Raw genomic sequence first — 16,725 nt, 5'->3', positions numbered from 1 at the left:
CAACACCACATAGCGGGTGTGGTCGTTCGTTTATTCACGGGGTTTGCTATATATATATATTTTCGGAGACTGTTTTGTCCCAGCAGGCGCACAGCAGAGATGCGTACCGCGGGAATGGTGCTAAAGATCGCGTGATAGGCGTCTTGTGAAATTCATCTCATGGCCGCTCGTGCGACGGACGACGGCGCAATATCTCCTCGTCGCACATTGGCCAACGTGGATGTTTTGTTTTGCAGGGCCTTCGAGCATACGCTGCACGTGCGAAATGTGCGCAAGTCGTCGCAGGCGCAAGTGCGAGCGCGTGAGCCGAAAACTCGCGGCTTTGAGTGTACCTTTATGTCCACGAGACTCGATACCTATTGTTGCGCAGTCTAAAATATGCATTCAATTGTGCATTCTGTTAGATATCAACATCTAGCGCGCACCGAGCAGCTTTTGCTGCGGTTAAGCTCACGATACACTTTTCTTCCATATTTTACGTATCAGCTTACAAGCACTTGCAATATTTCACTCTACAGAAGTGTGAAGATCCATGCAGTGTGCAACTCTTACTCGCGCAGTCAACCATTACGTTTATAATTGAATAGTTATTTCTCATTCGGCCTGAGAGGTTATCGATATCCCAGCCTTTTTCACTGCGTTTTGCCGAACGTCGCGGAATTCCGCGACGTTCGGCGAAAGTGGTTAACCACGTTCGAAGACACTATCCACTGATGTATCAGAGGTAGGGGATATGGCCAGGCACGTCAATGCAAATTTCCGAGACAGTGAAATGAAACTAAGCGAGCATAATCCAGCATGCTTCGTATGCGAGAATGGCGCGTGCGCCCTAGGTATGGAACGAGAAGACAACAAAAACAAAACAACCAATAAGAATCTCGATCGCGCGCAGCTTTGGAGGCGTGGTCGACGAATTCCCTGCGTAAGCCCGTAGATTACTATACGATCGTCGCGCGGTTAACCGGGAGGTTCTGCGCGCAGGTTCGCCGCCGTTTTCCGGAGCAGCTGTTTCTCGCACGGCTGACGCGAGCAGAGACTCGGCGATGTGCCGCTCTCGGCCGCACGGCGCTGGCTGCTTTGTGTTGAGAGTATGATAAAGTATGGTTGCACAGCTCTATAACGTAACGGGAGTATTATGCCGCGGGAAGATTAATTGCCCGCACCGCATATGTTGCTCGGCGAAGCCAGCGCGCAGCACTCGTTTCTAAGTCGTGGCTATATAGCGGCATCGTCCAGAGCTCCTTTTGTTGAAAACGCGCTACGCGATACCGCCATCGCCGTTCCCTTTGTTGCACAATGCGTAGAAGCTGGGTGGTCGAAGGGTGCGCGGGCCACATTCGCAGGCTTGGCGCCCAGAAAGTCTGGTGCACTGTTGGAGTAACTATATAGCGAAAAGAAAGGCATCAGAAGAGGAGAGAGAGAGAGAGAGAGAGAGAGAGAGAGAGAGAGAGAGAGAGAGAGAGAGATAGATAGATAGATAGATAGATAGATAGATAGATAGATAGATAGATAGATAGATAGATAGATAGATAGATAGATAGATAGATAGATAGATAGATAGATAGATAGATAGATAGATAGATAGATAGATAGATAGATAGATAGATAGATAGATAGATAGATAGATAGATAGATAGATAGATAGATAGATAGATAGATAGATAGATAGATAGATAGATAGATAGATAGATAGATAGATAGAGGACACGTGCAACTTATTCGTGAATTTTTTTGCTGCACGGTAATTTTGAATGCGCAGCTGAACGAGAAGGGGGATGAAGAATACGTGGAACGGTTAATTTCTGCGTACACTGGCGAGGAGTATAGTGCTGCCGTTTTCATTTCAGCGCACTCAGTGCCTTTTGGGCGACGCAGACTTCCTGTGCTGTGTTTTTGATGTGGTCGCTGAAATCGTAGATGCAGATACGGTGATCTCTGATAACCACCGTCTAGGCTCTGTTCACAAACAGGAACACTCACACACATAATGTGGGAATGCACCTCGCTCCCGTTCTCTCATCCCCCCGTCAGCAGCGAGACTGACTGGACAGCCTGGCTCAGTTCCGGGGACGTCTACCGACAGCTTGAACTGGTGGACTGGGCGGAGAAGGCCAAGCAGGCCCAGGGCCTTACTTGAGCCCGATCCCTCAGCCACGTCCCCCTTTACCCTTCCCCTTTTCAATAAAGTTTACCACCACCACCGTCTGGAGAACCGAAATTATTCGCCAAATATGGAGCAAAGAAAGAAACTGACTGTTGTGTATTCTCTTTATACCGCAGCACCTCCAACTTGGATATTATTTAAATACCACGCCTTCCTTTTTCAGTCAGTTTGTGTAACCTTTATTTAAGTTCGGCAGCACTTCACCCATTGATGAGGGATAAATATCGTTTGTTCAAAGTAAGACAGGGAAATGTGAATGAAGAATCTGCCCTGGTCGCCTTTAAGCTGTGGCTTAATGTAGTCGTAGTTCCGTTTTGGCTGCATAAAAATAGTGCACAATAGAACGTTCTCTGTTAGACCGCACAGGTGTTCTAGTTAACCCTTCGATTCAGGTGACTTTTGCTTCCAGTTGCCTATTGTCTTTTCGCACTGAGCCTGCAAAGTGTCTCGGTTATCAGCTGATGGCTTTTCTACTGGGCCTCCTTTTTAATATCTATACTTTTAGGCACAGCAATATGAACATATTTCCTATGTTCTCGCCACGCAGTGAGTATAGCAAGAATATCGGCTAACCGTGACGGGCGAAAGCTTCTCTGCGTTTGTGTGACGCCAGCACATTTCTCAAGCAGTCGAGATCTTCTTGCATATATCGGCGAGAAGATCTCCGACATAGTGACGCAGGAAGAGAAAATAACGCAAGTGCCACGTTTTTTCGGTTGACGCTGCCATGGTGGTCTCTTGGAGCAGTACATGGCTGCGGTCTATCGGATGGCTTGCTCGTTGGTCGGTCGAATTAAAACCTGTCTATCAGCCGAAGCGCATTACTGCTTCGTATCAAGTGCGGGGCGATCGAGATGTCGGTTTCAACAAGTCACGTTTCGCTGACGCTGAACGCGTAGTTGAAGTATATGCTGAGCAACAAGGGCAGAAGCGTGCGCTTCTGAATACGTGCTTGCGTGTGCGTGCGTGTGCATTCGTGCTGTGAAGGGGAGGGGAGTGATGTTAGTAGCCGCAGGATGCTAATTGGATGGTCTGGTGTGCCGCGCTGTCCTTGTCATTGTGCGTGCGCCCTTTATGTGCGCGTAGTGGCCCAGGGCGTCACGCAATTATGCTATTCGCTGGCTGCACACAACCGGGTCGGTATCTTAATCCCGAGTGGCGGCGGGTCACGTAGCACCCGCGGGCTCGATCTGTGCACCCAAGTGACGGTGAGGTTGCAAGCCGGTGCCGGCCATCGGCGTCGAGTGCCGTTCGCGATCGAAGAGCACACAGGTATAAGGTTGGCAGCTCCGAGGACGGAGTGAACGGGAACTGTTACGCACGCGGTTGTAAAAGCCGCCTGAGGTGAGCCGATCCGTCGCCTCAATTTTTTTTTGTCCAGATAACGCGGCGCTGTTAACGGAAGGGTCAGGTTTAAGCTAAACTTGGAAAACAAGCGCTTCGTGAGCTCGGCTTTGTAGGACTCCAGCTTTGTAGGACAACAGAAGACTAGGTGGAGCGATGAAATAAGGAAATTCGCGGGAGCTTGTTGGAATCGGTTGGCGCAGGACAGGGGTAATTGGAGATCGCAGGGAGAGTCCTTCGTCCTGCAGTGTACATAAAACAGGCTGATAATGATGGTGATGATGATCTGTAGAGTTATGGACTGTAGACTAGAAGGACATAAACATCGCAGATCTGGTCTTATGTTTCTCGATATGTGCAGTTTCTTGCTCGCTACACCATCGGCAAATTCTAGCCGCGACGTAATAACTTTAGAGCGAACCCATTTTGCGCTTGCTCACTACAACACAATCAGGAGCGAACCAAACCTGCACGTACAATCACTCACTCATCGCTAGCTCACTTTCTCTCCCGATTATTCACTCACTCGCTTTGCAAAGGTGCGGCCGACCACTTGTAAATGATAACTCACGTTAACCGCTCCCGGCATTTTTGATTCCCTGAGCGCCGTCGGCTATATAGCCGTCGATAAGAAATTGACTGCCCAAATAAATAGCTCGAAATCGTGACGCACACACACCCACTCCGTCCGGAGAGCTTAGTTGTTCTCCATCTACTACAGGTAGCTTGCTGCACGCAGCACCGTTGTGCACGTTGTATGAGCGATCGTTGCGAAGTGCTTTCAACAAATCGGCTCATTTAAAAGCGATCGGTCAGACCAGTGTCAAAGCGAAGCACGCTTTCGGGCGCACCAGATAGGCAAACGTGGCCGTTGGTTCCTTACCGCGGCAGGCATTTCACACGTGATCTGGCGTGGGCACTACACGTGTGGAAGAAATATCTGCACCCGTAACGCGGTTACTGGTTAGATTGCGGCTGCTCTAAAATCGAGAAAACGTGCGTAACGGAGTGAGCACAAACCACAGGCCTACAGATTTTTCCTGTCTGACTGTGGTGCTAGAAGGACGCAGGTGATTCACGTGAGTATGGTGCAGAGGGTATCTGGTCGCCCGAATCTGATTGACTATAAAATTATTCCACTGAATTGCACCGTGTAGTGGGCATATGTGCAGTGCACATAATGTCGAGCGAGAATGCGTCAACGTAAAGCGCCAAGAAGTTTGCTAGCCCTGTTGGCGGCGCTGTTTCTCGGCTTAGACCTTTCGTACGCGACGCTTTTTTTGCGCGATCGCTGAGGTGTATAGATTCGGTTGCCGTGAGGGAAACTCACAGAGCTCAGTCGCGTACTTGTATACATACGCTTGTGTCTGTCACTTAACTAAGCCTTGCGCAATTTACTGCAGGGCTCAGTGTGATCTTTCTAAAAATACTACTGTGTGTGTGTGTGTCGTCTTGAAGGCTGCGTCAGCCATGCTAACCTGCGAATGTAGCATGTAACCGTGACGCAGACCGATGCTTGTGTGATCGTCTCAGTCGTTGATCGAAACTAAACGGTTTTCTTTCATTTTCTTTCTCTTTTCTTTTCCTTATTTTTTTTTCTTTTTTTTTGCATTTGCGCGAAACTCCAAGGACCGCTCAACGGCGTTCAATTGGACATTAATGCTTTCGCATTCACAACTCATAACAAATGCTTAGGTGTCCTCGGAATTTAGGATTTGTACTGAAGTATCTGCAGGTTATGAACAAGGAAGACTTTAATGAGAGATATAGAGATTAGCCTGATGTCACGCACTTAGCATGGTACCTAAGATCTAAGAATTAAAAAAGAAAAGATTATTGGGTTTAACATGAAGTAATACGTGGACTGCTACTCTGAACATGGTCAAATTTGGCCATGTTAACGAATTCCACCATCTTTGCGTTTTGAGCCAATCAAAGAAGACGTAGCCGCCCGTGAGCCTATAAGAGCCGACCAGATGGCGAATTCGACAGTGTGGAGTAATTTGTCAATGTCCAGTTCTCGATGGGTTACATGAGACACTGAATGCGTGGGAAAATGCCCGGATTTTTTACTCACATGTGATTGGTTAACGTAATTAAGGAAATATTTGAAAACATTAAGAATGAGTTGCGCATTTGGCCTGGCAACTTACCGACGAGTGACGGCTCCAAACCATGGGTACACCTTATTCTGTAAACCACCCACGTGTACTGTGTGGCCGTATGCCGTCCGCGTCTTCTGTAGTCCTTGTCGCTCAAGGCCCTGTCAGCGCAAGATGTCGACCTTAGCAAAGTGCTTAGACAAGGAGAAAGTGCGAACCATTGCGGATTGTGTTACGCGTCTAGTTACTTTTTGAACAAGGCTGAGCGTCACCGTGTATTGCCATTTCGTTACTTTCGCTTCGCTGATTACAATTTTGTTTTAGCTCGCCGCCTTCCACGCGAGGCGCTGAGGGAATCGAATCGGCTACCGTTCACAGCAGTGACAAGGACGTAGGGGGTATTTGACGAGGGCCGTCCTTGGATATCCATTCGATGAAGAGAAGCGGTGACATCGCTGAACTTTCTTTTCGTGCAATGAGTGATTTTAATTTGATGTGGCACAAGATGTGAGCTTCGCGTTTTGATTAAATGTTCCGGTAGGTCCACTGTCAAAGGGAACGCGCACGTACATACATGGCTCACAACTCCCGCGCGGGCTGTAATAGCTTGTATCTGCGGCAGTGCGGTCGATGTAGTATGCAGGCGCATAGAAAGGAGCGGGTGCCATCTTCCACAAGTCATCTGCCGCGAAGCTGAACGTTTCCAGACTCGCCACAGATGAAAATTAGTTCATGCTCAGATTAGGTGCGTTCCCTTTAGCACACCGTGTAGAAGTTGCTGTTGTTGTTAAGCATCAAGTGGCCGATTGAGCAAAACAGCTGGAGTCTGTAGCAGTGGAATGGTACCTAAATTCCCAGTGGCTGCGACGCCACGTCAAGAGCGCACCGTATCTCTCTCTCTCTCTCTCTCTCTCTCTCTCTCTCTCTCTCTCTCTCTCTCTCTCTCTCTCTCTCTCGCTCTGGGCTTAGCTGCTGCGCGCGCCTGCCGGCTTTGATGGCCGCTGCTGCTTCCTCGGTCTCTCGTCGCGCAGGACGTCGGTGACCGCACCGACGTCACCGCACGCTGTTGCTGCTTGCTGGCTTTGGCAGCACGTAGCCTGCGCTGTCAACACCATAGTCTTTAACCCGCACCAATAATAACCCACACCAATTTAATCGCAAAACTTGATAACATACCTCGCGGCGAAACTCGAAAACATTACTCGAAGCGAAAAAATCGAAGGACCGCTCAGTGGCGTTCAATTCGCAACTCATAAGAAGTGCTTAGGTGTCCTCGGAATTTTTGAAAATGTCTTTCTTGCTGTCTGTCCTTTTTGAGAAAATCTAGGAGGGAGATCTGCACTATGCTGATGGCTATGTATCGATCCATGACAAGCTGGAGAGCTATTCGGATGCTGATCAGCCCAATCGAGAGTGACAATCGCATCGATGATCTTGGCCTGACGCGAGCACGCAGGGGCTGCGAGTGCTACGACAGATCAGCGGGGCAATCAGATTTACGTTCACCAATTTTCTTTAAATATTCTGTAATTTTGCTCTTTCAACAGCACTGGTCAATCACGTAGCAAGCCGCAAGAACTGTTTCACTAGCAGAGAGAGAGAGGGGGGGGGAGAGAAACGAAGGAAAGGCGCGGAAGTCAACTAAACGCAGATCCGGTTTACTATCCTACGCGGGTATACGGGGCGATAAGGGATAGGAAGAAATACTGGGGGTACCGCTTCGTCCGAAGGCACACACGTCTAAGCTACAATCACTCATTGAGTTCTGTCGACTTCAGGAACTACAGCAATGTACGCATCGCTTTCTGATGCTTGTGAGGCATCTTGCACGGCGGCCCAAGCAACTTTGTCGCCGTGAATGATCTTGAATATAAGTGATCCATGGTGGCGCGAAGTAGAAGACGCTGGTAGTCATAGCGGGGACATATGCGGAGGAGATGTTCAGTAGGATTCTCGCACCCATCATCTATCGCAGGAAAGTGCGGCACTCATCCCAATGAGGAACGAATAGCTCTTGGTTCACCCCGAGATGTGGGCGCCGAGAACTTGCGTGCGTACGAGTGCTCCGCCTCGATCGGCGGCTCTTTCGACAAGGCGGCAGCAGCATGGCAGAAGCAGCTGCGATATCGTGCGTATACTCGAGGCCCCTTCGGCGCAACGCGTGTCGTCGCCTGGACGGCTGCCAGCGAAAACCACGTCGCTCGCGTTGGCTCGCCCGCTCTCTTTGCACGTCGGGCGGACAGCGAAGTATAACCTATCGATTACGAGACGTACCACGCGAAGAATGTGACTGAGTGAGAAATTGATAGCTGGCATTTGCATTCCTTCCACGCGTTCGCTCTCTATGTCGTGGTCAATGTTTATTTTGTAGATCGATCAGGTTAATAATGAAACGGCGTTGTTGTTTCAATTTTCTTTTTCTTTTTCTGTGCAGAACTTTGGTAATAATCGACGTTTCTCGCGTATGGTCATGGTGGGAAGGAGACAGACGATAGAATAAAGAACATTTAGACAATGTTTGTAATCATCGGCATTTTTCGCGATCAGTCATGGTGTGGATGTTACAGAACGCTGAAATAAGGCACGTGAAAGTGCGGCTTTGACTCGTGTGAGAGTGGTATAGAGAAAAGTCTTGGGACAGCATTCTTTGTGAAGAATACTCCCACGTAGGAGCCGAAACACGAAGTTTTTAATAATTTTAACCTTGGTCAACGTTTTGTCCAGTTTTATCATGACAGTATTTCGCAACGTTCATGCGCTAAGGAAGCCCTGTATAGCATTGGCAGCTGAAGACCGGAATATGTCCATAATACGGGCTCTTGAGTGTTTCCACTTGTGTTTTCTCGAATGCCTGCCTTTCTGTTTTCTTTCACCTCTCGCTCTCTCGTACAAAGGCTCGTCATAGAAGCTTGTTTCATTGGTGGTGGTGGTGGTGGTGGTGGTGGTGGTGGTGGTGGTGGTGGTGGTGGTGGTGGTGGTGGTGGTGGTGGTGGTGGTGGTGGTGGTGGTGGTGGGAGGCGTAAATGGTTGGTTCGCGTGAATCGTGCCCAACACTGGTTTCTTTATTTTATCTAACAGAAACGTCTTGCGTGGTGTCACATGCTTACATAATAAATTATTCCCGCCAAGCAGCAAGTGAGAGTTACGGCAGTTCATTATTTTCTCTAATGCAGTATGAAAATCATTGTGTCAAGCAATACCTAAGGTTCACGCTATTGGCGCTGATTTATAGCGGGCCTGGCATAGGAGCGCTCTGTAACGAAATAAAGCCCGATAATACCATTGCAAATTAATTAATTGGGAATGTGTGTGTGGGAGGGGGGGGGGGGAGGGAGGGGTATTGGGGAGTGGTTGTGGCAATCTTGGTCCGAGTGCACAAGATGTTAAAAGTCCTCACGATTGATCTAGAGCGCGCGGCCGCACACACAATTAAGGTTCTATTTTCTGCACGAATAAGGCAGCTCCCGGAAGACCTACACTGCCTTTGTGTGCCAATGATTGTGGGCGGTGTTGTAGCACACGCTGTTCATGTAGGCCACGTTTGATCTGCACTAACTCGGCTGATTTCACGCCAGCATGCGCGCAAATAGAATAGTCTGCACTCGTCATCCGAGCGATTGAATAGTCATGCGGGTTCCTTTCGTCGGAAAATAATCGCGCCGAGCGCGAAACGAATCTTCGCAGTGACGGGGACGGCTAAGAGGGGAACAGATTGCCGCCCGGTCGTCAGCTGCGGGTTCTCGCACCGACCTCGACTTGCTCGCAAATAGCAAAGAAGCGAGACAGGAGACATGTAGGCGGGAGCACTGCCCTACATCAGACATGCAAGGCTGTCTGAATAATTGTTTCACATCGCGTGGGCGCGCGCCCCAGAAAAGGCGAACGATTCAGAGGCATCCGTTCCGCAACGCGCGGCGCGTTTCAACGAATTCTCGAAATAACGTTGATGAAAACCGCAACCTTAATTATATCGGCCCTGGCTCAGATTGCAATGCCGACGGGCACAGAGAAACAAAGCGCGCGCTAAAATAGGTAAAGCGTAAAGCAAGAGCGAGAGACGGAGACGGTGAGAAGCAACGACGTCAGGAACGTTTGCCGGTTCGTCTTTACAGCTACATAAGCCGCGACCGAGGCTCGATTCGGGCACGGCTTTGACTCAGACGCCACTTCGACGAGTGAATGCCCGCACCTTCGACTGCGTCTCCTTCTTTCTTTATTCGTAGCTCCAGGCGTCACTGACCTTAATTGACGAACGGGCCCCGCGACGCGGCAGACTCGTCTCTCTCCATTTTTACCGTTTTGTGACTCTAATGACTTTACATTGTTTTGTGTTTTGTTCGGCTCCTTGTGCTCTGTCCGTGCATACCTTGACGTGCGAGCGTTTTCGTCACCGCCGACCGCGCCCCCCTTCAACCTCGTGGCATACGAAGAAAAAGAAAGAAAGAAAAAAAGTTTACGAGACGTGTGGAAGAGCGGAGATGCAGACATTTTCTTCGCGGAGATAAGACTGGGGAGTTCGCGCTGCAGCCATCAGGGAGCCCGCATCGTCGGCGCTGTAACAAATTTATGATGGCTTGTCCCGACTTTGATTTATCGAAAATGCATCGCTCGGTCGGTGAGGCGCCTGCGGCCGCGAGACTTGCGGTGCAGCGGCGGCGTATAATGGCTAGATTAATTTCGTTACTCAGAGCGTTGATGGCCTTTGCGATCCCTTCCCACCCGTTGTACACCAACCTTTACTTCGTTTTTGCTTTTATTCATATATGCGTCTGGAATCTGAACGATGCATGTGCAGCAGTGTTATAACTTTACCTTAATCCAGTGACTCCTTTGCCATGTACTACGTGCGCCTTTTCTGTTTCAGAAAATTCTCGCTGTATTCCTGTTTTCTTTTTCTCTTTTTGAGGTTGTTATACGACGCGCAATAAAAGCGTCTACCCCGTTTCACCGCTTGTCCTAGATCGTAAATACGGCTGTTCGCGCTTGCCAAAGCTATAAACTCAACACCTTTTCTAGCGAGACCGTTTTGTCCGGGCTAAAAAGGAGAGGGCGTTGCTTGTTACAGACACGTTTCTATAGCGCGCCCACCTACTTGGCTAAGTGCTTCGTGACGTAATCCGCTTTGTGAGGAACGAGACGCGACATGGATGAAGGGGAAATTACACGACTGCAGCATGCATATGTTCCTATTCGCCAGGGTTTTACGATTCGAGTCGAAAGAAAACTAAACAAGCAAAGGTTACAAAAAAAGGGAAAGACTCACGAAACAACGAACTATAGGCGAAAGCCCTCCGGAGACGCACTAGTGCACCTTAATTCACGTTTCCGTCGCGCGCAGTGGACCGTTTTCAATCATCCGTACCTGGTAGTAAATACGCTTCGGTGCCATTAGCTTGGCGTGGTGGACTGCATAGTAGCTCGGTGTGTTTGGAGGCAGCTAGACGTGTCCAAGTTACGTCCGGCGTAGAAACTTTGCGGTTTGCGTTTGCGCAGCAAACGACCGAGATAAAGTGGAACTCTCGCTTCTGCGCACGCACTAGGCCGGCGTATCGCCGAGCCGCACTTGATGCAGGAGCGGACGTTACACTGCTTTCGGAGGAGTTCGCGAAGTAACGCAACCTCATTGTTGAGAAGCATGGGAGAGTCTTTGAACAACTTAATTTTGTGAAACGGAACGGCGAAGACTTGCTCAGAGAAGTCATATCTGTCTTCCGGTTAACCTCCCTGCCTTTCTGATCTTACATATATATATATATATATATATATATATATATATATATATATATATATATATATATATATATATATATATATATATATATATATATATATATATATATATATATATATATATATATAGCGTCGTTTTGGTACCTCAAACTCGATGAGACGTACGTTACTCGCGCAATAAATCGCAGTGAGATTTAACGAACTTATGCTAATTAGCACGTTCAATTACTCGCTACATGGTATAGCAGTATGTAGCAGCAGGGTATAGGGCATACATCCCACTTGCTGTATTGAAGTCATACCTAGATTAAGTCGCATCTGCTCAGACGCCATTCCAGGCGGTATTTGAAAGCTACTCGATTGAAGTCAGCGTCTGTGATGCGGACTGAGTGACCGAACGATATCCCCAGTAGTCTTTCTCTTCTTCTTTTAATCTTGCCGTCCCCTTTTTCTTTTTCCCAGTGTAGGGTAGTAACCGGGCTCAGTCCTGGTTAACCTCCCTACCTTTCCTTTATCATTTGCCCCCCCCCCCCCCCCGGCTTATAACCGACATTTAATTATACGTCCAGTAGCCCTGTGGGCCCACATTAAAGACAAAAAAGTTTCTACGCTAGACCCGTTCGGTAAAAGCAGACGCCGGTAAATCACGATGCTGAACACACATCACTATATCGAAGGCGGCCGGCGACTGAGGAACAACTCTCGCTATAACGAAAAGCCCCGCGAATCCGACCCCACGTATGTAGTCTCTCTTGCGAACGACCCCCGTGGCGTGCGTTCGGCCTTTCCATTCACTTTCCGGCTGAAACAGCGCGATGCCTCAAGGTCGACCTCCCCTTAGTTTGTCAGAGCGATGTGGTGACGCGACCGCCTCTCGTTAGGAGAGGGGAGTGGCGGCACCGGGGGTGGGGGTGGGGGGGGGGAACAGACCGTTGGTCAAACGGAAACGGGACGCTCCCCCGGTGATGGACAGCGCATTCGAGCGTGTAGCGATGCTTCAGTCGTGGCCATCGTACCCACGATGCATGTCGTACCACCTCCATTTGTGTCCGGGAAGTCCGCGTCGACGTATACACGAGCACTCCTTCGAGGAGCGCGCCGCGCGCGCTCCGTGATGGGGTCCTTTGCGTAAAGGTCGACGGAAGCGTGCGTCAATTCAAATATATGCATTACGGTTGCTTTTGCTGCTGCCGTTGAAAGATGGGCTTCGAACGTGACATTAAAGTTCGCATAACTTTTTTTTTTTCTTTTGCCTTTAGAGTGAACAGCTGTGACGGTACGTCGCGCATGATACTGACGCACAAAGTATATAGTTTTGCGAAGACATATGTAGTAGGCATTTGCTTCTCGCAGGACCACGACCGTTGTTGAGATGTGTAGGTTTGCGTTTAACCTCTCCCGCCATCGTTTAAGCGCATGATTAAATGCCGTGTACAGCAGATGCACAGTACGATCCACCATTAAAGGGAACGCCTAACCAGTAATAAAGCCAACTTAACTTTAGCATTTCTTCAGCTTCATCGGGTAAAAGCAGTTGATATAATCAACTGAACGTTCATTCCCACACGAGAAATTAGGCTAGGGGCTTTTGCACCATATCTCAGCGGTAATCAGTGGTGGAATTTGAACTACGCGTTCCCTTTAACACTGGACCAAGAGAGAGATAGAGAGAGAAAAGAAGAGGGAAAGGTAAGGAGGTTAACCAAGGGCGTGCCCGGTTGGCTACTCCACACTGGAGGAGGGGAAAGCGTAAGAACAGATAAGGAGAGAAAAGGAAAATAATAGTTAGTCATTCACAGTCAGTCGCAGAGGCATCTCCACTGTCACAAGCGTTCATATAATCCAGTGTCCTTCAAAAAACGCAGATGGGCTTTTGTGGCCTTTTGCATGCAAGAACGCATAGGCCGTGGCCCAAGGATCTTTTCTTCTGAGAGCTCTCTATTGTCTAGCAGGTTGAGTTTCACTTGTAAAGTACGTCGTTGAGTGTCAACGGATGGTCAATGACCAAACTGTACATATTTTCAAAGGACATCATTTACGATGCATGCTCCGAGTAACTGCTATGCGCGTCGATGAAGATATGTGGCAAGCCCGCGTGAACTGAGGACTAGGCTGACAACACCCTCACCCCTTTCTGCCTGCGTCCCTGTACACTTACCGGAGCTTCTTTCTGTGCTTCGGAGCCTGAAGGTACTGTGCTTACCCTGTAGACGAATCCTTTCGGGCCCGCTATTCTAAGCATTTATGCGAAAAGAAATAAAAGCGCCGATTCCCCCTATTCGCCGTACCTACCCGTTGTACATCACCGGGTCTGGCTTTGCAATCTTTCTTTTTCTGTTATTCATATTATTTTTCCTCTTTTCTTAAGCACTATGTTTTCTATCTGGCAGTATGCTGAAACCGGACGGACTAGCCAGCTCTTCGTAGAGTCAGCCTGATTGTATATATTAAACATTTCCCTCTCGTATTCTATAATGTAAAAAGAGTGGTGAGAAAAGGTGCAACATTATGTGCACCCTTACTAATAACTTTAACCAGAGTTTACTACTCGTATTATTGGTGAACGAACGCTAATCGCAAGGTAGAAGCGATGTCTCCCAAGCCAAATTATCGGCTTTTCAAGCGATCAAATGCTTTATCTTAGCAAGAACCCTTAATATCTTATTAATCTCAAATTGCATATTCTTGCTTGTTTTATTTCCTTTCATTCTTACCTCAATCTATTGTTTTATAATTCATGTGCGTATGTGAATTAGTCTTTATTCATTTCTTTCTCTCTTTCTTCCTTCTTCTTTTGTTTTTACCCTTTATAGCGCTTCGATAAATTGACTGATTAACTTTTCGTCCGTTTATATATATATATATATATATATATATATATATATATATATATATATATATATATATATATATATATATATATATATATATATATATATATATATATATATATATATATATATATATATATATATATATATATATATATATATTCACCGTACTGCAGGCCAGTTTCTTGGCCTAAGCAGGAAGGGCGTTACGACACTACGTATGAAAAGTGAAGAGGCTATAGAACAATAAAAACAAACATGTACCTCTAATTTAACCCAAGTCATCGGCTTGTTGCCTGTATATACTGCACTGATCTGTTCGACGCTGTTATATAGGTCCATTTTCCCATTTTCTGCAGGAGTAATGTCTATTTACGTATAGCAGCATCAATCTATGAAACACAATTAGTTTCATGCTATAGTCTCATTTACAAAGTTTCTCAGAGACATCAAAGTTGTGTATCCTGGACTGAAGGAGGGATCTTCGAGAGTGCTCGCCGATCGAGGTATACTTCAGTGCCCATGGCTTTTTGCTGCTGAGCGCGAGGTCGTGGGTACGGCTACCGGCCGCGGCGGCTGCATTTCTATGTGGGTGAAATTCAAAAAACACTCGTGTACTTATATTGAGGCGCACGCAAAAGAACCCCATGAAGTCTAAATTTATCTGAAGTCCACCGCTGAGGTGTCCCAGAGAATCCACTGTGGAGTTTCGCGAAGTTAGACTCCCGAATTTAATGTTATCTTCGAAAGTGTTGAGCGTGAGCGCGTCTCTGAGTATGCTCCACGGACGGTGCTCGGAAAACAATGTCCGTATTGTAACTGAACAAACTTCCTTCTGGACGCGAGAATTTTAATCACGAACGTTATACAAATGTGAATTGTATGATATTAAAGGTTGCAATGGAAGGTGGCTCGTTCGATTAACATACGACGCACTTCGCTCTTCTTTCACTACAACAACACCATCTTCATTGCATATAAAGATGGCTGCACTGTTTAAAAAAATTACGAGAAGAAAGAAAATAGGGAAAATCTGAAACAAATGAAATTTGTACATGTTCAGTTAGCTGGAGTATTATTGAAGACTGTAATCAATAACGTTGCAACCTTTATTCCAGGCATATAGAAAGCACGCACTCGATCAATCTGTCTGCCTCTCTGTAAATAAATTCTACACATCTACGCCTTAATAAATTCCAGGAATCAGCGATCGTAAAAACAGTAAAAAAAAGCCCACACTCATAATACTTCCACTTAAGAATAAAGCTTTGAGAAATAGCCGGACTACACACATTTTGTTTCTTTGATCACGCGTGGAATTCCGGTATGCAGATTTGAATTCTTTAAATGCTTTTTCACCTGTGGAAGGACTTCAGCCAGGCCAGATTGGCGTCTCTGTTGAAACGTTCCCTTCATGCTCCAGTAACAACGTGTATTTTTGTTGCTATACATACTATATACACAAAGTGTTCGCAAGTGACATGGGACACTTATCACTTCGGTAAGACGAGTGGGGAAAAAAAGAAGTATATTGGGCTACATTTAGTAACTCGTCGCGCCGACTACGGAAAGAAGATCGTGAAAGACAATAACGGTATAATTACCATTCGATTTTAAGAGGTTACTTGGCTCAAGCAGAGGATCGCGCGCTCCACTGAAATTTGCAACAACGCGAGCACTCCGTGCTAAGTACGGATATCTTAACGCGCTCGCAATACGAGACGTCTCGCAACTCGCTATAAGCTGTCAGGACAGAAGGTAAAGCAGACCACAAAATGAAAGTCAGGTAAGAGCAATGGCGGTAAGTAAGAGCAGTGGAGCAATGGAGTAAATACAGAAGCATCTACGCTCACCACAAGAACGAACGTTCCCAGCAGTTCAGCGAGGACTTCACGCACTACGGCGTTCTTGATCTTTACGCTGTCCAACATCGTGGGTACGACTCGCAAATGTCGACGCGCACTTCACAATGCAGGCGACTCGCAGAAACGTCAGCAGGTCAGCAAATTAATAATAACAATAATAATGGCCAAGCAAACAAGTCCGTCTATACGTCGAGCACCCGTCTGGCTGTAACGGAGATATCTTCTTCTTCCAAGTCCGCGTAGCGGCGCCCGAAGTAGCAGTCCCCGCACTTGCTCCTTCGAGTGCGAACAAAATAATGGGAGATTCTTCCTTGCGATGGCGAGAGGAAACAAGATTTTTAAAAAAGAAAAAGAAAACGAGGTGAGATAATGGAGACGAACACTGTCGTCGCCTGTGCGCGACGTGAGCTCTCGCCGCGAGAGGTGTAATCTAGATTTGCCGGCGTCGTCTGCAAATGGTTTCGTTTTTGTATCGCAGCCGCCGCGAGTCTAGCGCTCGTAGAGAGGAGAATCCGGCCGGCGCGATTGGTTCGCGGCTGTTACGTCACCGGACGACGTAACGGTTCGAGCTGGCGCGCGAGCGCTCGCTCGTGCCCACCGGTGCGGTTGCCTTTTCCACGCAGCTGGGGCGACGCGGATCGAGCCGTGTTCGGCGGAGAAGATACCTTGGCAGGAGACGGGCTCCGGTG

General features: G+C 47.7%; 1 protein-coding gene across 2 annotated transcripts in view; it reads right to left on the bottom strand.

Annotated features, from left to right (window-relative positions):
* LOC135903408 (aquaporin-7-like) overlaps positions 1-16,497 on the bottom strand; it is a 137,699-nt gene extending 121,202 nt beyond the window's left edge. Inside the window, exon 1 of one of the 2 annotated variants that reach the window (XM_070531733.1) lies at positions 16,025-16,497. In XM_070531733.1, the coding sequence (XP_070387834.1) occupies positions 16,025-16,102 (78 nt within the window). In that variant the 5' untranslated portion in view covers positions 16,103-16,497. The remainder of the gene's footprint in view (positions 1-16,024) is intronic. The other variant, XM_065433934.1, reaches the window with a different exon arrangement.
* Positions 16,498-16,725: the final 228 nt, after the last annotated feature.

Source organism: Dermacentor albipictus, chromosome 1 (assembly GCF_038994185.2).
Source record: "Dermacentor albipictus isolate Rhodes 1998 colony chromosome 1, USDA_Dalb.pri_finalv2, whole genome shotgun sequence".
NCBI classification, from domain to species: domain Eukaryota; kingdom Metazoa; phylum Arthropoda; class Arachnida; order Ixodida; family Ixodidae; genus Dermacentor; species Dermacentor albipictus.
This window is presented reverse-complemented; position numbering and strand designations above follow the sequence as displayed.